The sequence below is a fragment of the Danio aesculapii genome, chromosome 4 (assembly GCF_903798145.1).
Source record: "Danio aesculapii chromosome 4, fDanAes4.1, whole genome shotgun sequence".
NCBI classification, from domain to species: domain Eukaryota; kingdom Metazoa; phylum Chordata; class Actinopteri; order Cypriniformes; family Danionidae; genus Danio; species Danio aesculapii.
In genome coordinates this window covers 5858373-5875452 of record NC_079438.1, presented here as the reverse complement: position 1 = coordinate 5875452, position 17080 = coordinate 5858373, and the positions used below count along the sequence as shown (strand labels likewise).

The 17080-nt window shown below is 38.9% G+C and overlaps 2 protein-coding genes across 2 annotated transcripts in view; both read left to right on the top strand.

Moving 5' to 3' along the window:
- Positions 1 to 12712, top strand: part of LOC130221901 (zinc finger protein 721-like) — a 364016-nt gene extending 351304 nt beyond the window's left edge. Inside the window, exons 7-8 of the mRNA XM_056454449.1 lie at positions 10095 to 10177; positions 10390 to 12712. Of these exons, the coding sequence (XP_056310424.1) occupies positions 10095 to 10177; positions 10390 to 10759 (453 nt within the window). The 3' untranslated portion in view covers positions 10760 to 12712. The remainder of the gene's footprint in view (positions 1 to 10094; positions 10178 to 10389) is intronic.
- LOC130221989 (gastrula zinc finger protein XlCGF57.1-like) lies at positions 363 to 16469 on the top strand. The gene is made up of 2 exons (XM_056454589.1): positions 363 to 503; positions 15240 to 16469. The coding sequence occupies exon 2, from the start codon at positions 15410 to 15412 to the stop codon at positions 16202 to 16204; it is 795 nt and encodes a 264-aa protein (XP_056310564.1). The 5' UTR covers positions 363 to 503; positions 15240 to 15409; the 3' UTR covers positions 16205 to 16469.
- The last annotated feature ends 611 nt before the right edge of the window (positions 16470 to 17080 follow it).

Genomic DNA, 17080 nt, shown 5'->3' with positions numbered 1-17080 from the left:
ATCCGAATATAAAACAAACTTTACCTCTATTCTCTTTATTGAGATAAAATTGGTTTTATATTCGCACATTTAGACTTTCTCCTAAACTAACTTAATATAACTTTTTTTATAATTATTTGCTGATTTTAAATAGGGAAATCATGTTATCAAAATACAACAATTTGTTCAGACTCAAAGTACCATGGTAAACAATACTGGGACCATGTCACAAGTTGTCACTGAACAAATGTGCGAATATAAACTCATTGATTTCATTTTGATTTCTTGTTTCTTTTATCTTTTTGTTAATTACTCTCATTAAAAGAAACTGTTGAAGAGAAGTTATTTTGTTTCTGTTCATTGTTTTATTTATTTTAAACAGGATAAAGTGTCCAAACACAGAGAAAAACTCCTGCTGAAGCGACTGATCTCCACACTGTTATAAAGATGGCGTTTATTAAAGAGGAGAGTGAAGATTGAAGAAACATTCACAGTCAAACATGAAGATCTGCAGGAACAAACAGGTTAATTTTCATTCTCAAAGACCAACTCAGTCATTTGATCCTCATTCAGATATATTTTAATAATAAGAATACTAAATTAAATCCATCTTGCAGCCCTGAGTGTACTGCCTAGTTCTCCTAAATGCACATAAGCACTCATTGAAAGACCGGAATGAGTTTCTTTTGTTACTTGTTCCCACGTCTTTCCCATTTTCATTCTTTTATGTATTATTAGTCTCCCGTTTTCTTTACCTTCTTAAGTTTCTTACTTTTCTTGTTCTCCTACTGTTTGTAGAGCGTCCTTGAGCACTGGGGCTATATAAAATAAATAAAAACAATAAATTAAAACAAATTTAACTGAGCTGACGATATACAATATTCTCATAGAAGATATCTGCTATTACAGTGATCGTGTTGGATTAGTACAGGAGTGTCCAAACTTCATCCTGGAAGGCCGGTGTCCTGCAGCTTTTAGCTCCAACTTGCCTCAACACACCTGCATGAATGTTTCTAGAAAGCCTAGTAAGTAGGGATGGCTGACGTGAAACTGATGTTTCGACACAGTATCGAGATCCCGAAGCGCAAGTGTTTCGAAACACTGCATTGAAGCATGATCTGAAACACCCAGGTCACGTGACTAAAGTGTTTAGAAAAACCTGGTCACGTGACTAAAGCAATTTAAAGCATAGATCAGTTTAGAAGCGCTTCGAGACCTGGCGAATCTGCGTTTGACAAACAGAGTCTGAAGATTTTTCTGTCTCATATAGCCTAGCGGAACATGCGTGTGAGTGTTGTTACTGAGCTTCAAATGACTATTGGGTTTGAATCCCGACTTGTACAAATACTCTGAATTCATGATTTTATGTATTTTAATAATGTTACTGTTTTATTATGTAGTCTAGATAGGATACAGCTGCTGATACGCCATCAATTTAGCATCATTTTTGTAACACTGTAAAACAATAATGAATATTTTACAGTACTGTGATGGTTGGGTTTAGGTTGTGGGTAGATGTTTATAAAATACAATGGGAAATTTATTGAATAATATAAATAATTCTTGTTAACTTCTGGCCACAACCATGTCTGATCTAGCAACAACCCTGTTTCATGACCAAAACAAGACATATTTATTCACAAAGTGTTTATTCGGATGTCAGACCAATGTTGAAACAAAACGATACAAGAACAAAGCATTTCACACAGATATTAAAGCATTTCAAAATAGCTTCATCAGTCTGGGTTCGAATCCAGTATCCCCACACGGTAGTCAGGAACCCTAACCGCTTCACTAAATCGCTTGTAGATCCTAGCTTACAAAGTGGGGTTTCACACCTCTCTTTCCACTTGCATATGTCACGTTGATCACAATTTCCTTTTTTTCATGAACTTCTTTATAGATTAAAACTTGTTTCTAGTAGTTGTTACTAGTTCTCACACATTTTTGCATGCACATTTTTTCACCTGCTACTCTGCCAGGAACTTTGCAGCTTGAGAGCACCTTCAATAATAATCTAAACTTTTGATTGGAGATGGACCACAAGACGTGCTCGAAAGAGTGGCTACATGTGGTGAAGAACGATGGCAAAGCTAAGTGTAATTATTGTAATAAACTAATAAGTTATAAAGCAGAGTGTCGCGACCAACATGACAAAGCATCTGCGGTTGGGTCACATACTTCACGAATATTGAATTAAAAGAATGGCGTGTTCGGTTCATTGTGCTTCCCTGCAGGTGCAACTAACAACAGTTTTGCATTTAACTTAGTGTAACTTTTTGAGCGTGATGAGCAGTTCAGTGTTAGTTTTTATTTAAAAATCTTGAGGTGAAACTAAACTGCGTATTCTCTCGGCCTCCTCATTCATAAACAGTGGGACGTGCTGCTAAAGCACGCAGGAGAGACGGCTTTACACTCCGTCGTTCATAATCTTAGCTGTTGTATTGAGTTGAAAGAATATATAAAGTAGAATGTTCTTTTAACAGTCCTGATATATTTAATCTTTTCCTTTTGCTAAATTTTAGTCATTTCTCTTCTGTAAATTAGATTTTTTTTTAAATCTGCTTGATTCTTTTAAAACCGAAAGCAGTGCCCGTCACTTGGTGTTTTTCTATTAGATACACCTTTGTGAATGTTTTATTTTATGTGTTTAGTCTTTAATGTGTTTTTAATCATGTTATTTAAAAAAAAGTGTGTATATACCTATTAAAACTGAATAAAGAGCATGGTCTAATCAGAAATAAAGGTAATTAGTTATCTATTTTATTATTTCATGCATGAAATAGGCTAGTCTTTTTATAAATTGACATCAGATTACTGAAAACTAACCTGAATATCTGCGTGAACAGGACCACAATGACTTTTTTTTTTTATATATTGAAACAATGGGATAGTGTCTTTCTGTCTACATGACTGGCAAACGTGTCAGAAAAAAAAACTGCTGAATCTCCACGAATATTTTGTTGACTTATAAAATAAATGTTGTCTGGTTTAGTAATGCATAAAAAATGCAAAGCAGAATTCCCCTGAGCTTATTAACCCACTGATGACAGCCACTTTGTGATGGCTTTTAAGGTGGTTAATGAGGTTTGTTGTGTTATTTTAGGAAGTTTGGACTGAACAGAAGCAAAGGCTACCTGATCAACATTACATTCCTCAAAAAACACTTGCAATCTAGACTCAGTCACCTCGTGCTTGTTGCACTACAATCTGTAAACTCCACTCATTAAAATAACGACTTGGTGTTTAAACTGTAAAATCATGACAATATTTAATTATTGATCGTGGACCACAAATTGTTATTGTGATAATAATACGGTTTATCATGCAGCCCTATACCCTTTCATTATGTTCTTGGCTGTTTTTGACCCATTGACCCATTTTTAACCGCAAAGCCATGACACCAAATAATCATGAATTCTAGATTGTTGGTGTTTTCCCTGTTGGGAAGAGGTCAAATGTGTCATTTTTACTGTTGATGATCAGTTGGCAGCATTAACCCTTCAGAAAATTTCCTAAATCGTTTATACGGAGTTCAGTAAAGGAAAAACAGCAGATCATAGTGTGCGTGCATAAATACACTTTGTAGGCGGACCAACAGTTTTAACCCAAAAATGACATGTCTATCAGATGAAGAAGAGCAGTAGTCAGAGATTCAATTAAAAGAAAGTTTACTGTAGATAGTTTACAGTTTCATCAGCAGAGGCCAGCTTCAACACTCGCAAAAAGTTTGTAGATCGCTGTACATACAATCTCAGAACAACAACAATTAGACTCTTACGTCACACCATTAACTGCGTCATACATATAGGTGTTTAACCCCAGGGGACGAAGACCGTCTTCTCCTCAAATCGCTTTCAGTTTTGATCGTACAGATAGGATCAATACATCAATCGAATCTGTTAAGTGTCTAGTTTTTACTGTGTACACTCACAATGCCAACAAACGTGTGTTTTTGCAATATAAGGATAATAAACAGTGTAGGCATTCTCTCTTTTGTCTCTCCGCGAACTGTTTTTAGAAATGCGTCAGTAAAGTGCACTGAAACTCCACAAAAACAAAACGCACAGATAACTGGAAAGGAATATTTGAACCTATCGGTTTACAATATACTGATGCCCTGTTTTTCTAGGCTTTATTGGTGATAACAGTCAGGAATGTTGGACCATTATTGCCTTTTTAGCATAAGCAGAGGAGAGAAACTAGCCAGACGGTAATGTGTGAGTTGTGGAGCGGGCTAAATCTAAAGAAACATCTGTATTTTTTTAGTAAGTCTTTTTTTTTTTTTTGCTTTTATTCTTGCCATAATAAAAATATATATTTGTAGAGCAACCCATGTTCTGCTGTCATTAATATTTTAATAAATTATAAAAGGTAGAACTGTCCGAGAAATGAACAAAAGCAAGTGATGCATCAAAGTTTGATTTATTGATCCTTATGATCAATAAAATAATTTATAAAAACAATAAAAATAATTACTTTAAAAACATTGAATGTATGATGTAGTTCCAAAAACTTTTAACTTCTGTTTATCCGTCTGACTTTATATTGTTTTTCTTTTGACCGCTCCCCTGTCGTTTTAAAGAATATCACAACAGCGAACGCAGCGAGTATAATAGCCTTGTCCGTTTCGCGAGGTGTGCACGCAGTCAGTGGAGGTATAAATCCAGTGTCTCTCTCTCTCTCACACACACGCTTTACTCCATATAAAAGCAGAAACATTTTTTTGCGCTATAACCGATGATCAATAGTAAAAATCACAAATCTCTTCCCAGGAGGGAAATGTAATGATGGTGTGGGATAAAAAAATAAAAATAAACAAACATTACAAAAAATATGTTTGTCATCTTGGGAGCCAGAGAGAATATCTGTAAAAATACCTTTTAAAGAAAATATACTACGGCTAGTGCTCACCACCAGTTACAAATATTTAAAACAATAAATAAATAACGAATAATGAAGAAACCCAAAACCCTCAGCACTTATAACGCAAATGAAAGTGAAAGGAAAAATGGGTGGAGACCAGTTAAACAATGTTGACTGTCGTCACAGAAAACACCAACAATCATAAATACATGATTATATGCCGTCATGGCTTTGCAATCAAAAAAAAAATTCTTATAATAGTCCAATGGAGAAAAAACAGCCATGAATATAACGAAAAGGGAGTAAATTTGCCCAGAGTGTATTGAGTTTATTTATTTATTTTTATTTCAAAACATTTTTCCAGAATATGTCAAAATAAGATGTTCCCAAATATCAGTCCGTTTGCTGAAACACAGAGAAAGTTTTGGCCAAATTAAGCCTCAAAATCACTCCAGAATGGATGAAAATGACCCAACAGCACACAAGGGGAGAGGTGCACATTCCAGCCTTTATACAGATGCTGTACAGGTATGTCTCATGTCTGTGAGGCAAATATTCAGCTGTTTGTTCAGCTGTTACCCCAGAACATTTTTTCTTATGCATTTACCAGTCAGGCACAGAGTAAACAACTGTTCCCTGTCTTCTTTACAAATTTTAGAAAAACATTTTGTTGTAATTATGAATATATACAAATAAAAATAGGCCATTTACAGCTTTAAAATCTGTGTCTTACCAAAATGACTTTTATGATCAATTATGTAAGAAAGTCGTGTGACGCCTGCTGTGCTGTCATTTGTCTGCCGTGTCTGTCTGTGTGTCTGTTTTGCTCCTCCTTCAGGTGCGCTGCAACATTGCAGGGCATAATCAGGTGGATGGGGAACAAAGTGTGTGCTCTTTTATCAGCGTCCTGCTACTGTTTGGGACAGACTTTTTCCTGATGCTAAGGGTTGGACGGAGACCAGCGGCGTGCGAGTTGGCGAGGCGTTTTGCCTTATGTTTGGTCACAGTCGACTTAAAATAAACTTTTGAAACGTGACTTTTATCTTCCCCCCTTGTTTCGCCTCGAGGGCGTAACAATTGGCGGCTCGTCCTTGTGTATTTTTGTGTCCATCGTCTTGTTTATTTTGGCTAGATTTTCGCTTGGTAAGTGTTTTTTTTTTGTTTGTTTTGTATTTTGTTGGGAGGGAGGGAATTATTGTGGTGGCTTGCAGGCAACTTGTGGTCTCCATCCTGCCCAAGTGAAATACTGGATTAAATTACATTAAGCTCTAGTACGTCATAGTCTAATCCGTCAAAAGAAATATACATAGCCTATATTGTGCAGAAATAAACTGTCCCCGGTTAGGTGAAGAATGTGTCTTCAGATATGTTATTTTTTATTTTAGTTTGTTATTTTTGGCTGGATCGGGGCTTAGAAGCATTTGTCTTAGGAGCACGGATGAGGTTTGGGGAATCACTGATTCATTGGTGGTTCTCCCAAACTTGGGGTGTATAAAGTGCATAAATTCCCGGTCTTGGGCGTGTTGAAGATTAGGGTCCACATTTTTTTGTTTGTTTGAATCAGGCAAGGCGTCCTAAAAGTCCATCAAACAGACACTATTTGATTTGTAACTGTTGCTTGGAAGAAGGGCATTGGAAATCTAGTTGTCCCGTTCTTAAATCAAAAAGTGCTAAACCACAATGACTAAATCCACTGTTTTTGTGAAGCCCGCTGCGCTTGTGGCCACTGCACCGCTGTCCGCTCAGACTGTGTCTGCTGAAACTGGCAAATACATCAAGCGTGTTGGACCGCCATAATCCGTTTATTTCGGATGGTTTTGTGTCACTTAAAGGTGGTAATAGAATAGCAGAAAAAAATTCTCAGAGATACAGGATCATCGGCTTCCTTTATTTTAGAGTCTATATTGATGTTTTCACTGTAGTCTGACACTGGTAAGTTGTTGTTAATTCATGGTATTGGATTGAATGCTTTATCTGTACCCTTACATAAAGTGACTCTGAATTATGATCTGGTGCAGGGAGGTGTTGAGGTTGGCATGCGGCCTATTCTGCCTGTTGAAGGCGTGTCACTTATTCTTGGCAATAATCTGGTGGGCGGATGCGTTTGGGTTGGTGAAACGCCACCCTTTGTAGTTTCTAATCTGCCTCCCTATTGTGACTGTCTGGACAAGAGTGCTCTGCAATATCCTGACGCGTTTGTTGCTTGTGCAGTGACTCGATCCGCTATCTGGGTGCAGTCTGAAGTAAAACCCGTAAGTATTGAACGTTTTTTTCCGTTAACTGATTACCCACTGGCTGTTTCTAGGGAAGAGCTATCAAAGAAACAGCAGAACGATGTAACTTTAAAAGCTCAGTATGAGCAGGTAGTTGATGATATTGAAATTCGAAACCAGGAACAGGATTATTTCATCAGAGATGGGGTTTTATTGAGAAAATGGTCTCCCCATGCTGGTTTTTGTGTGGGTGATCCTTTTGTCCAGGTGGTGGTGCCCATTAAATGGCAGACGGTAGTTTTAATAACTGCCCATGATGGTCTTGCCGGTCATGCTGGCATAAAAAAGACGTACGATAGAATTCTTTGTTATTTTTACTGGTCTCGTAATATATATATATATATATATATATATATATATATATATATATATATATATATATATATATATATATATATATAAATATAAATTGTGACTAAATTGGATTTACTTAAGGCCTATTGGCAGGTCTTATTAACTGAGCTTGCACGGGAATTATCATCGTTTCTAACACCTGATGGGCTATTCTCTTACCGGGTAATAAGCTTCGGCCTGCGGAACGCGCCCGCAACATTTAAAAGATTAATGAATAAAGTAGTTGCGGGACTTGAAGGGGTTACCGTTTATTTTGATTAAACGATTGTGGTGAGTGACAGCTGGCCAGAGCATCTTTGTCGTTTACATCGCCTTCTTGATTGCCTCTTGCAGGCCAAGATCAGATGAATATCCGGTGCCTGTCACTAAAAAAGAATTTATGTGCTTTCTGGGACTTGTAGGGTTTTACCACTGTTTTTGTAGAAATTTTTCCACAGTGGTTGACCCTTTAACTGATCTGCTTAAGTCCAAAGCTTTATTTGGTTGGTCCGAGTCTTGTCAAACTGCGTTTGATGCAGTGAAAGCATTACTTGCGTCAGCACCAGTCCTGGTGGCTTCTCGGCTAGAAGAACCATTTAAGATTATGGTGGATGCCAGTAAAGAGGGAGCGGGTGCAGTGTTAGTTCAAGAGGATGATGTGAGCATCGAGTGTCCTGTTTGTTTTTTCTCACAAAAATAGTTATCAATGGCTTATGCGTTGGTGCTTTTTTTTTTCTCCAACCTTTCCATTTGGATTTTCGGCACTTAGAAGGCTCTGAGATTATAGTGGCCGACGCCCTGTCTAGGACCCCCTTGTAAATATGGGTTTGTATTCACTTTTTTCAAATTTATGTATTTAATTGTTTATTGTATAATGGAAACGTTGTTTCCTGTTTATGGGGAAGGGTGTGACGCCTGCTGTGTCATTTGTCTGCCGTGTCTGTTTTGCTCCCTCTTAGGGGTGGGCGATATGACCTAAAATTAATATCACAATATTTTTCATCTTTTGAACGGTGACGGTATAATATCATGGTATTACTTTAAATAGCAAAATAATATACATTTCAAGGAAGAACGGACAAAAAAAAGTCTCACTTCTATCACTCTTTAAATTTTGGTTTCGGTTTGTGTCATTTTAAATGCTCCATCCCATTATGAGCTGATCTTCATTTTTCTCTGGAATAAAGTGGCACCATTTTATGAGCAGACAGAGCAGGATTCTCACGATGACCACCGGCGCAATACTGCTTTTTGTTATGAGCTGTAGTTTCAGTGTAAACTTAGACTAGTTTCTTTGGCGATGATGTGTACAGTATTAGATTTTACATTTAGCGGACATTTGCGCTGAACACGCAGTGAAACCAACGCAACAAGATTCGGGCACCTTCTCCGAAAACCCTCGATTGATCTCAGCTGGTGGATCAACATTTACCTCATGTCATGATCGCTGTCATCTGCGCCATTAATATTATTATTATTATTATTATTATTATAACTTTAAGTGAGGTTTGCAAACCTGTGTACTTTTCATTCTTCAGCCGTTTGCGTTTCCTGCGGTAACAAAAGCTCCCTGTCATCTGACAGTGGGAAGCGTTGAGTGATTGACAGCTAATATGAACCAATACAGCGGCAGCGTAGAGCGATTCAGCAAGTTTATAGAGAAAATCAAATGCTCCCAAATATATTATGAGGGCGCATAGATTAAATTTCGGGCGCACATGCGACCAAAATGGTTGCAATTTCGAGCCCTGTAGTATAAGGACAGGTATTCAGACCACAACTGAACGTTTGAAGAAAATTTAATGCCTTATTATTTAGAATTAGCTATTATTGATGTAAATGCAGCTGTTCAAGGCACATAATTGATTTATTACGGTATTAGAAAATACATGTCGTGGCGCAATGTCACACCGGTGATGACTATGACACCGGTGTACCGCCCACCCCTACTCCCTCTACAGATGCGCTGCAACATTGCGGGGCATAATCAGGTGGATAGAGAGCAGCTGAGTCTAAGTGTGCGCTCTTTTATCAGCTTCTTGCTACTGTTTGGGACAGACTTTTTTCCTGATGCTAAGGGTTGGACTGAGACCAGCGGCGTGCGAGTTGGCGATGCGTTTTACCTAGTGTTTGGTCACAGTGGGCTTAAAATAAACTTTTGAAATGTGACTTTTGCTTCCCCCTCCTTTGTCCTTGTTTCGCCTCGAGGGCGTAACACGCTGAAAATTGGACTGACAGTTTCAATTTACTATAACTTGTATGTTACAATTTACATTTCTAAAAGCACTAGATAAATAAAAATGAATTGAATCTGCTTAAATGTGTACACGTTAATGGACCGAACAAAATATGATCTGATTTATTTTACATTTAATATGCATCAAAACTACAGTGTGTAGCCAACGTTTCCAGTGTCTTTTCACTTTTCAGCTTTTGATGAGAGTATTTAAGACTTAATAAAAACTGTTTTATTTATTTATTTCAGACCTAATTGAAGGGAGTAAAGAGGAGGAACATCATGTCAAAATTGAGGAAAAAACTCGTTTACAGACTGATGGTATTTTGAAAAGGAGAGACAAGAATCGTTTCACCTGCACTCAGTGTGGAAAGAGTTTGTTAAGCTAAAGCAAACTTAAGATTCACTTGATGAACCACACTGGAGAGAAACCATTCACATGCACTCAGTGTGGGAGGAGTTTCAGCCAATCATCATCCCTTAATCCAGTGTTTCCCAACCCTGTTCCTGGAGGCACACCAACAGTACATATTTTGGATGTCTCCCTTTTCTGACCCATTAACTTCAGCTGTTGGATTCTCTTGTGATGTTATGATGAGTTGATTCAGGTGTGTTTGATTAGGGAGAGGTTGAAAATGTGAACTGTTGGTGTGCCTTCAGGAACAGGGTTGGAAAACACTGCCTTAATCTACACATGATGAGCCACACTGGAGAGAAACCATTCACATGCACTCAGTGTGGGAAGAGTTTTAACTGCTCATCACACCTTAATCAACACATGAGGGTCCACACTGGAGAGAAACCATTCACATGCACTCAGTGTGGGAAGAGTTTTAACTGCTTATCACACCTTAATAAACACATGAGGATCCACACTGGAGAAAAACCATTCACATGCACTCAGTGTGGGAAGAGTTTCAGCCAATCATCACACCTTAATCAACACATGATGATCCACACTGGAGAGAAACCATTCACGTGCACTCAGTGTGGGAAGAGTTTCAGAAAATCATCATCCCTTAATCAACACATGATAATCCACACTGGAGAGAAACCATTCACATGCACTTAAGCCGTGGTCACACTGGACTTTTCTCTTCATAGACTTCTATTCATACGCACGCGAATGCGTCAGTTCGGAAACGCAAGTTCGTGCATCAAGTTTCGCAGTTCACTGCCTTGCAAAGTTCAAGCTTGGTGAACTCTTACCTTGGAAATTGCATCACTTGACTCAATGGAAAATCAAAACATGACCTCTCTGGACAGAAATTTAAAATATGGACCAATTGCTCACTGTTTTTAAATGTCTTAATATCTTGTTTAATCCAGCCCCTTTTCGCAGCGTCAAACAACAGTATTTTGCATGCTCAAACTCTAGTGTGACCGCAGCTTCGGTGTGGAATGAGTTTTGGCAACTCATCAGACCTTATAAACACATGAAGACCCACACTGGTGCGAAAGAGTATATGTGCTTGAGTGTGAGAAGACTTTTTTACAGCTCCAAAATTGAAACTGCACCAGACGATTCACACTGGAGAGACCGTACAAGTGTTCACACTGTGACAAGAGGTTTAAACGGTTAACGTATCTGAAAACACAAAAGAGGATTCACACTGGAGAGAAACCGTACAGATCTGATCAGTGTCTACAGAGTTTCGCTCATTCGGTGCAACTTAAGAAACACATGGACAAAAAGTTGCACACATGACATGATTGCAGCAAAACATTTTCTCATGTGCACAGGATGTTTCATGTCTGAATAAGGTTTGAAAAGTATGATCCCAAGACTTTGTAAAATGTGTTGAAATATCATGAAAAAAAAAACCCAGATACTTGAACTCCATTTGGGGTAAGGACTCTCCTCCAAACTGGATATGGCCACCTTTTTCCAGTCAAGCACCATGGTTTCTGACTTACAGGTGCTGTTTCTTTCCCTGCCATGTCACACTCAGCAGCAAATTGTCCCTCTGCATGCTAAAGGTCCATGTCATATGAAGCTAAAAGGACAACGTTATCTACAAATGGCAGAGACAGTCCTAGCCTGCACCTAAAATTCTGTCAGTAAAAATATATTTTTGAGATCATCCTCAAAAATAACACATTTACAAAATAAAATGAACAAATAGATGGATGGATAGACATTGTAGTGGTGGAAGGGGAAGTAGGATGGCTTGTTCAGCCATAAACGAAGATGGAGCTTTCTCAGGAGGGATGGACCAGTGTGCGAGATGTCTCACACTGAAGATGTTATTGTTCCAGATAAATTAATTGATTAAATTATTAAACTGTTTTCAATATTGTAAAGAAATATTTACGGGGATATATGGAAGTAGAGAAGTAACTTTAGGAAGGCAATTCATTTTGAGCATGATAATTTGTTATTTTGAGTACCTCAGAGCAGTGGTTCTTAATTCTGGTGCTTGTGCAAAATTAGTTGACAAACAGCTAAAATCTGAAAATATGACATGTAAGAGCAATTTATTTAAAAACAAGGACAGGAAAGTGTTTGGTGTTTCAGGACATAAGAGCAAGTAATAAAATAGGCTATAGCCTATATTTCGCCCCGTGGAATCCCAGCTTTGGCCTGATCAGGCCCTGGAAGCGACAGTGGAAAAGCAACTGGACCTGGCTCGCTTGCTTTAGGCGCGATAGTGGAAATGCAGATAATGGTTCTGGTGGCTCTCAATGGTTTGGAACACTGGTCAGTTTGTGTTGGCTTGTCACTGGGCTAACCCTATCCAGTGGCAACACAGTAGTCCTCACTGTGGAGGGCAGATTCTTAAAGGCAGCTCACTTTTATTCCCTTCCCCAAATTACCTTCATCGAGGGAGACAGCAGCCATTGTCTTGGACCACGTGTTCCGTATTCATAGCCTCCTAGTTGACATGATTTTAGTCAGGGGTCTCCAATTTGTGTCCAGATTTTGGGCAGAATTCTGCCGACAGCTGGGGGCGACTGGTAGCCTTTCTCATGAGCACCACCCACAGACCACTGGCCAGTCCTAGCAAGCTAATCTGCAGCTGGAGAGGGTCCTGCATTGCGTCGCATGCAGGGAACTGTCATCTTGAAGTTCCAGATTAACCATGGTTAAATATGCATATAACTCCCTTCCCATCTTGTCTATGGGCTTGCCTCCCTTTCAGTGCTACTTAGGCTACCAGCCCCCTCTGTAGACTGATTTCACAAGGCCGCCATTTTAAAAGTAAAATCGAGGCTACATTGGGAAAAAAAACCTGGTATTGAGGTAAGTATTGCCTGGAGTCACACAGGAACATTGTGTACCTGGCTGTATCTTAATCGCAGTCCTTTCTGGTGGGCACCAGTGAACACAATGGCAAATCAGTGCTGTTTAAGAACACGCTCAAGCGGCACTTGAATATTTGTGGGAAAAGGACGTTTTTAAAACTTCTGTACCGGGATAACACTATTACAGACAACACAAGGGTGTGCTACAGAGGACTGCATTGTTTTATCGCTCAACCGGTTACAGAGGCTGAAGCAAGGAATTGTCCCCACAGTGTTTACCTGGTGCCATGAAATGAATCCTAGGAGGACACTTAAGCGTATTACTTTTAAAGAGATTGTAATTTTGTTTGATGCTTAATATGCTTTTAATTGTTTAAATTAAACTGAACTGAATGATATTAAAGTGATGTTTACACAATCTGCATTTTGAAATCGCGGCAATAGCTGGAGGTTTGTAGTCCACAGCATGTTGTTGCAATATTTACAGAGCTGATCCTATACTTCCATGTTTTTCCCACTGCAGCCTAGCTTTCGTTCTTTACAATGGTGGCCGTGTGAAATAAGCGTATTCTCTTCACAAGAACCAGATACCATTGTTCCCTCATGCATTCGTTTATTCAGAGATGCCTCCAGACATGGAGACAAGCGTCTGCCCCCTCTATACATGTGTGGTCAGAAAGTCTGGTTGTCTTCTAAAGACATTCCTCTCAGACTTCCCTCACATAAATTTGGACCTAAATTCATTGGTCCATTTCCCATTATCAAGGTGCTCAGTCCAGTGTTAGTTTAACTCAAATTAAGCTCTAAGTTTTAAAATATTCATCCATATATTTTCCAGGTGTCTAGGATCAAACCCATTCTTCTCTCCCCCCTGCAGCCCTTAACCTCTGCTCCTCAGCCCCCCCAGACTGGTTGAGGATGCACTCACATACGCAGTGAGTGCACTGGCTCCTGGATGTAAGGAAGAGAGATTATCAGTATCGGGTAGACTGAAAGGAAGTCCAGAGGAGAGATGTTGGATTCCAGCTCTGAATATTCCGGACCTCTCTCATTGATCAGTTTCATCAGGTCCATAGTGCATTTTAAGGGAATGCCAGGGGCCGTTCTTGAGAGAGGGGGTACTGCCACCATACCTCACGCTTTTGCTCACTCCTCCTGTTCTGGGTTACAGATTATCTCTTGTCATCTGCTTTTATTTGCAGTCACAGGAGCTCTCGTTTCCCTTTTACCTGTTTATACCACTTCATTTCTCTTCGTTTGTCAGTATGTTATCCATCGTTTGTGTGCATATTATTTTGTTACTCACCCTGTATTTGTGTCCAGGACTGCTAGTGAGCGAGTGTCTCGTTGTTGTTTTTTTCCCACGGCACTTACTTAGCGCTCACCCGACTGGGTGTTTACTTTGACTATGATTTTTTTCCGGGACTCACTCCTCAAAGTCTTGTTGTTTTTCTGCATGTGAGTTCATTCTTTTTTTCTTTTTTTTTTTTTACTCATGACACAAGTATTTTCTTTCTCTGTTGTGTTTAAATGTCTTTAGATTTTGGCATGATGTCTAGCTTTTGAGGCTCTTTTGGTCAACTTCACAATGTCAGATAGGTCCTATTTAGGTGATTTCTTGATTGCAAACATGTGGTAGTAATCAGGTCTGGGTGTGGCTAGAGAACTTGAAGTCGGTGTGATAAATTAAAGTTGTTTTAATGGGGGAAAAACATTTTCACACAAGGCTATGCAGTTCAGTATTTTGTCTTTTTAAGAATAAAAACCTTCATTTAGAAACTGCACAATGTGTTTGTGTTATCTTTGACTAATATTTACATTTGTTTGATCTGAGACCGTAAAGTATTAGAATTCTGCACTGCATTCATTACAGTGCAGATTTAAGGCTTTATGCAGATATGTCTGTGAGGCAAATATTCGCAGAGATTCAGCTGTTTATTCCTGACAGGTTTACCAGTCAGGCATAGAAGGAGAAAGCATTTCTTATTTACAAGTTTTGTTGTGATTACGAATATATACAAATAAAAAAAACTGGCCATTTACAGCTTTCAAATGTATGTCTCATCAATATGACCAAAAATGATCTGGGATCATTCATATAAGAATCTGCTTAAATGTGTATGTGTGTAATAGACCCTGGGATGTTGATATGACAAGATCAATCTAAATATGATCTGCTATGTTTTTACATTTAATCTGCATCAAAATTAAGGTTTGTGTAGCCAATGTTTTTAGTGCCTTTTCACTTCACCTTTTGATGAGAGTTTTAATGATTTACTAAAAACTGAACTTTTTATTTATTTCAGACCTAATTAAAGACTATGAGGAGAGTAAAGAGGAGGAACAGCATGTCAAAATTGAGGACAAAACTCATTTAGAGACTGATGATATTTTAAAAGTGAGAGACGAGAGTTGTTTTACCTGCACTCAGTGTGGAAAGAGTTTGGCAAGCAAAAGCAAACTTAAGATTCACACGATGATCCACACAGGAGAGAAACCATTCACATGCCCTCAGTGTGGGAAGAGTTTCAGCAAATCATCACACCTTAATCAACACATGATGATCCACACTGGAGAGAAACCCTTCACATGCACTCATTGTGGGAAGAGTTTCATCCACTCATCACACCTTTATCACCACATGATGATCCACACTGGAGAGAAACCATTCACATGCAACCAGTGTGGGAAGAGTTTCAGCCAATTATCATCCCTTAATAAACACATGAGGATCCACACTGGAGAGAAACCCTTCACATGCAACCAGTGTGGGAAGAGTTTCAGCCAACCATCATCCCTTAATCAACACATGATGATTCACACCGGAGAGAAACCATTCACATGTACTCAGTGTGGGAAAAGTTTCAGCAAATCATCACACCTTAATCAACACATAATGATCCACACTGGAGAGAAACCATTCACATGCCCTCAGTGTGGGAAGAGTTTCAGAAAATCATCACACCTTAATCAACACATGATGATCCACACTGGAGAGAAACCATTCACATGCACTCATTGTGTGAAGAGTTTCATCCACTCATCACACCTTAATCAACACATGATGATCCACACTGGAGAGAAACCATTCACATGCAACCAGTGTGGGAAGAGTTTCAGCCAATTATCATCCCTTAATAAACACATGATGATCCATACTGGAGAGAAACCATTCACATGCAACCAGTGTGGGAAGAGTTTCAGCTTATCATCAACGCTTTATAGACACATAAAGATCCACACCAGAGAAAAACCATTCACCTGCACTTAGTGTGGGAAGAGTTTCAGCCAAGCATCATACCTTAATAAACATACAAAGATCCACACTGGTATGAGAGAGTACATGTGCTTGGAGTGTGAGAAGACTTTTATGACAGCTGCAGAATTGAAACGGCACAAGAGGATTCACACTGGAGAGTAACCCTAGACATGATCAGTGTGTATAGAGTTTCACTCATTTGGGGCAGCTTAAGAAACAAATAGGATGGTTTCCGGTATGGCGTCGACACATGTAGCAGCATAGAAACAGCGCTCCTATACACCATCCTTTTTACATCATATATGATAACCTAAACCATATTTAAATAACTTGGAGGGGGACAAAAACAACCATTGAAACCTGAGAAAAATGAGAAATCAACTGATGAAAAATTAGAGATGGACGGGATAGCTGATAACCTGTCAGCTAGCATTGCAGCAATACATACGGACATCAAAGCTTTCCAGATGGATATTAAATCCGATTTAACCGCCTTCCAAGATCCTCTCGCAAAAGATGTGAAAATGGAACTAAGTAACTTTAAACAAGAAGTCAATCAAAAACTGGATGGCCTTATCACGGACCTAAATGCAACGGCAGGTCAACGAAGTGGAGAAGCGAGTTGGAGAATTGGAGGAGAACGAGATGAAAGAAATGCTCGATCAAACCATCCAAATTCAAGAAAATTTACAAGAGAAACTGTTAGATCTAGAAACACGCTCCCGTAGAAATAATATTCAGATTTTTGGAATCCCGGAAGGAAGCAAATGAAATAATATCCAAGACTTGGTGGAAAGAATATCAAAATGGAGCTGTCACTCGACGAATTGGACCTTAAAAGCCAACGGTGTTATCGGGCACTCGGACCAAAACCACCTGCTGACACCA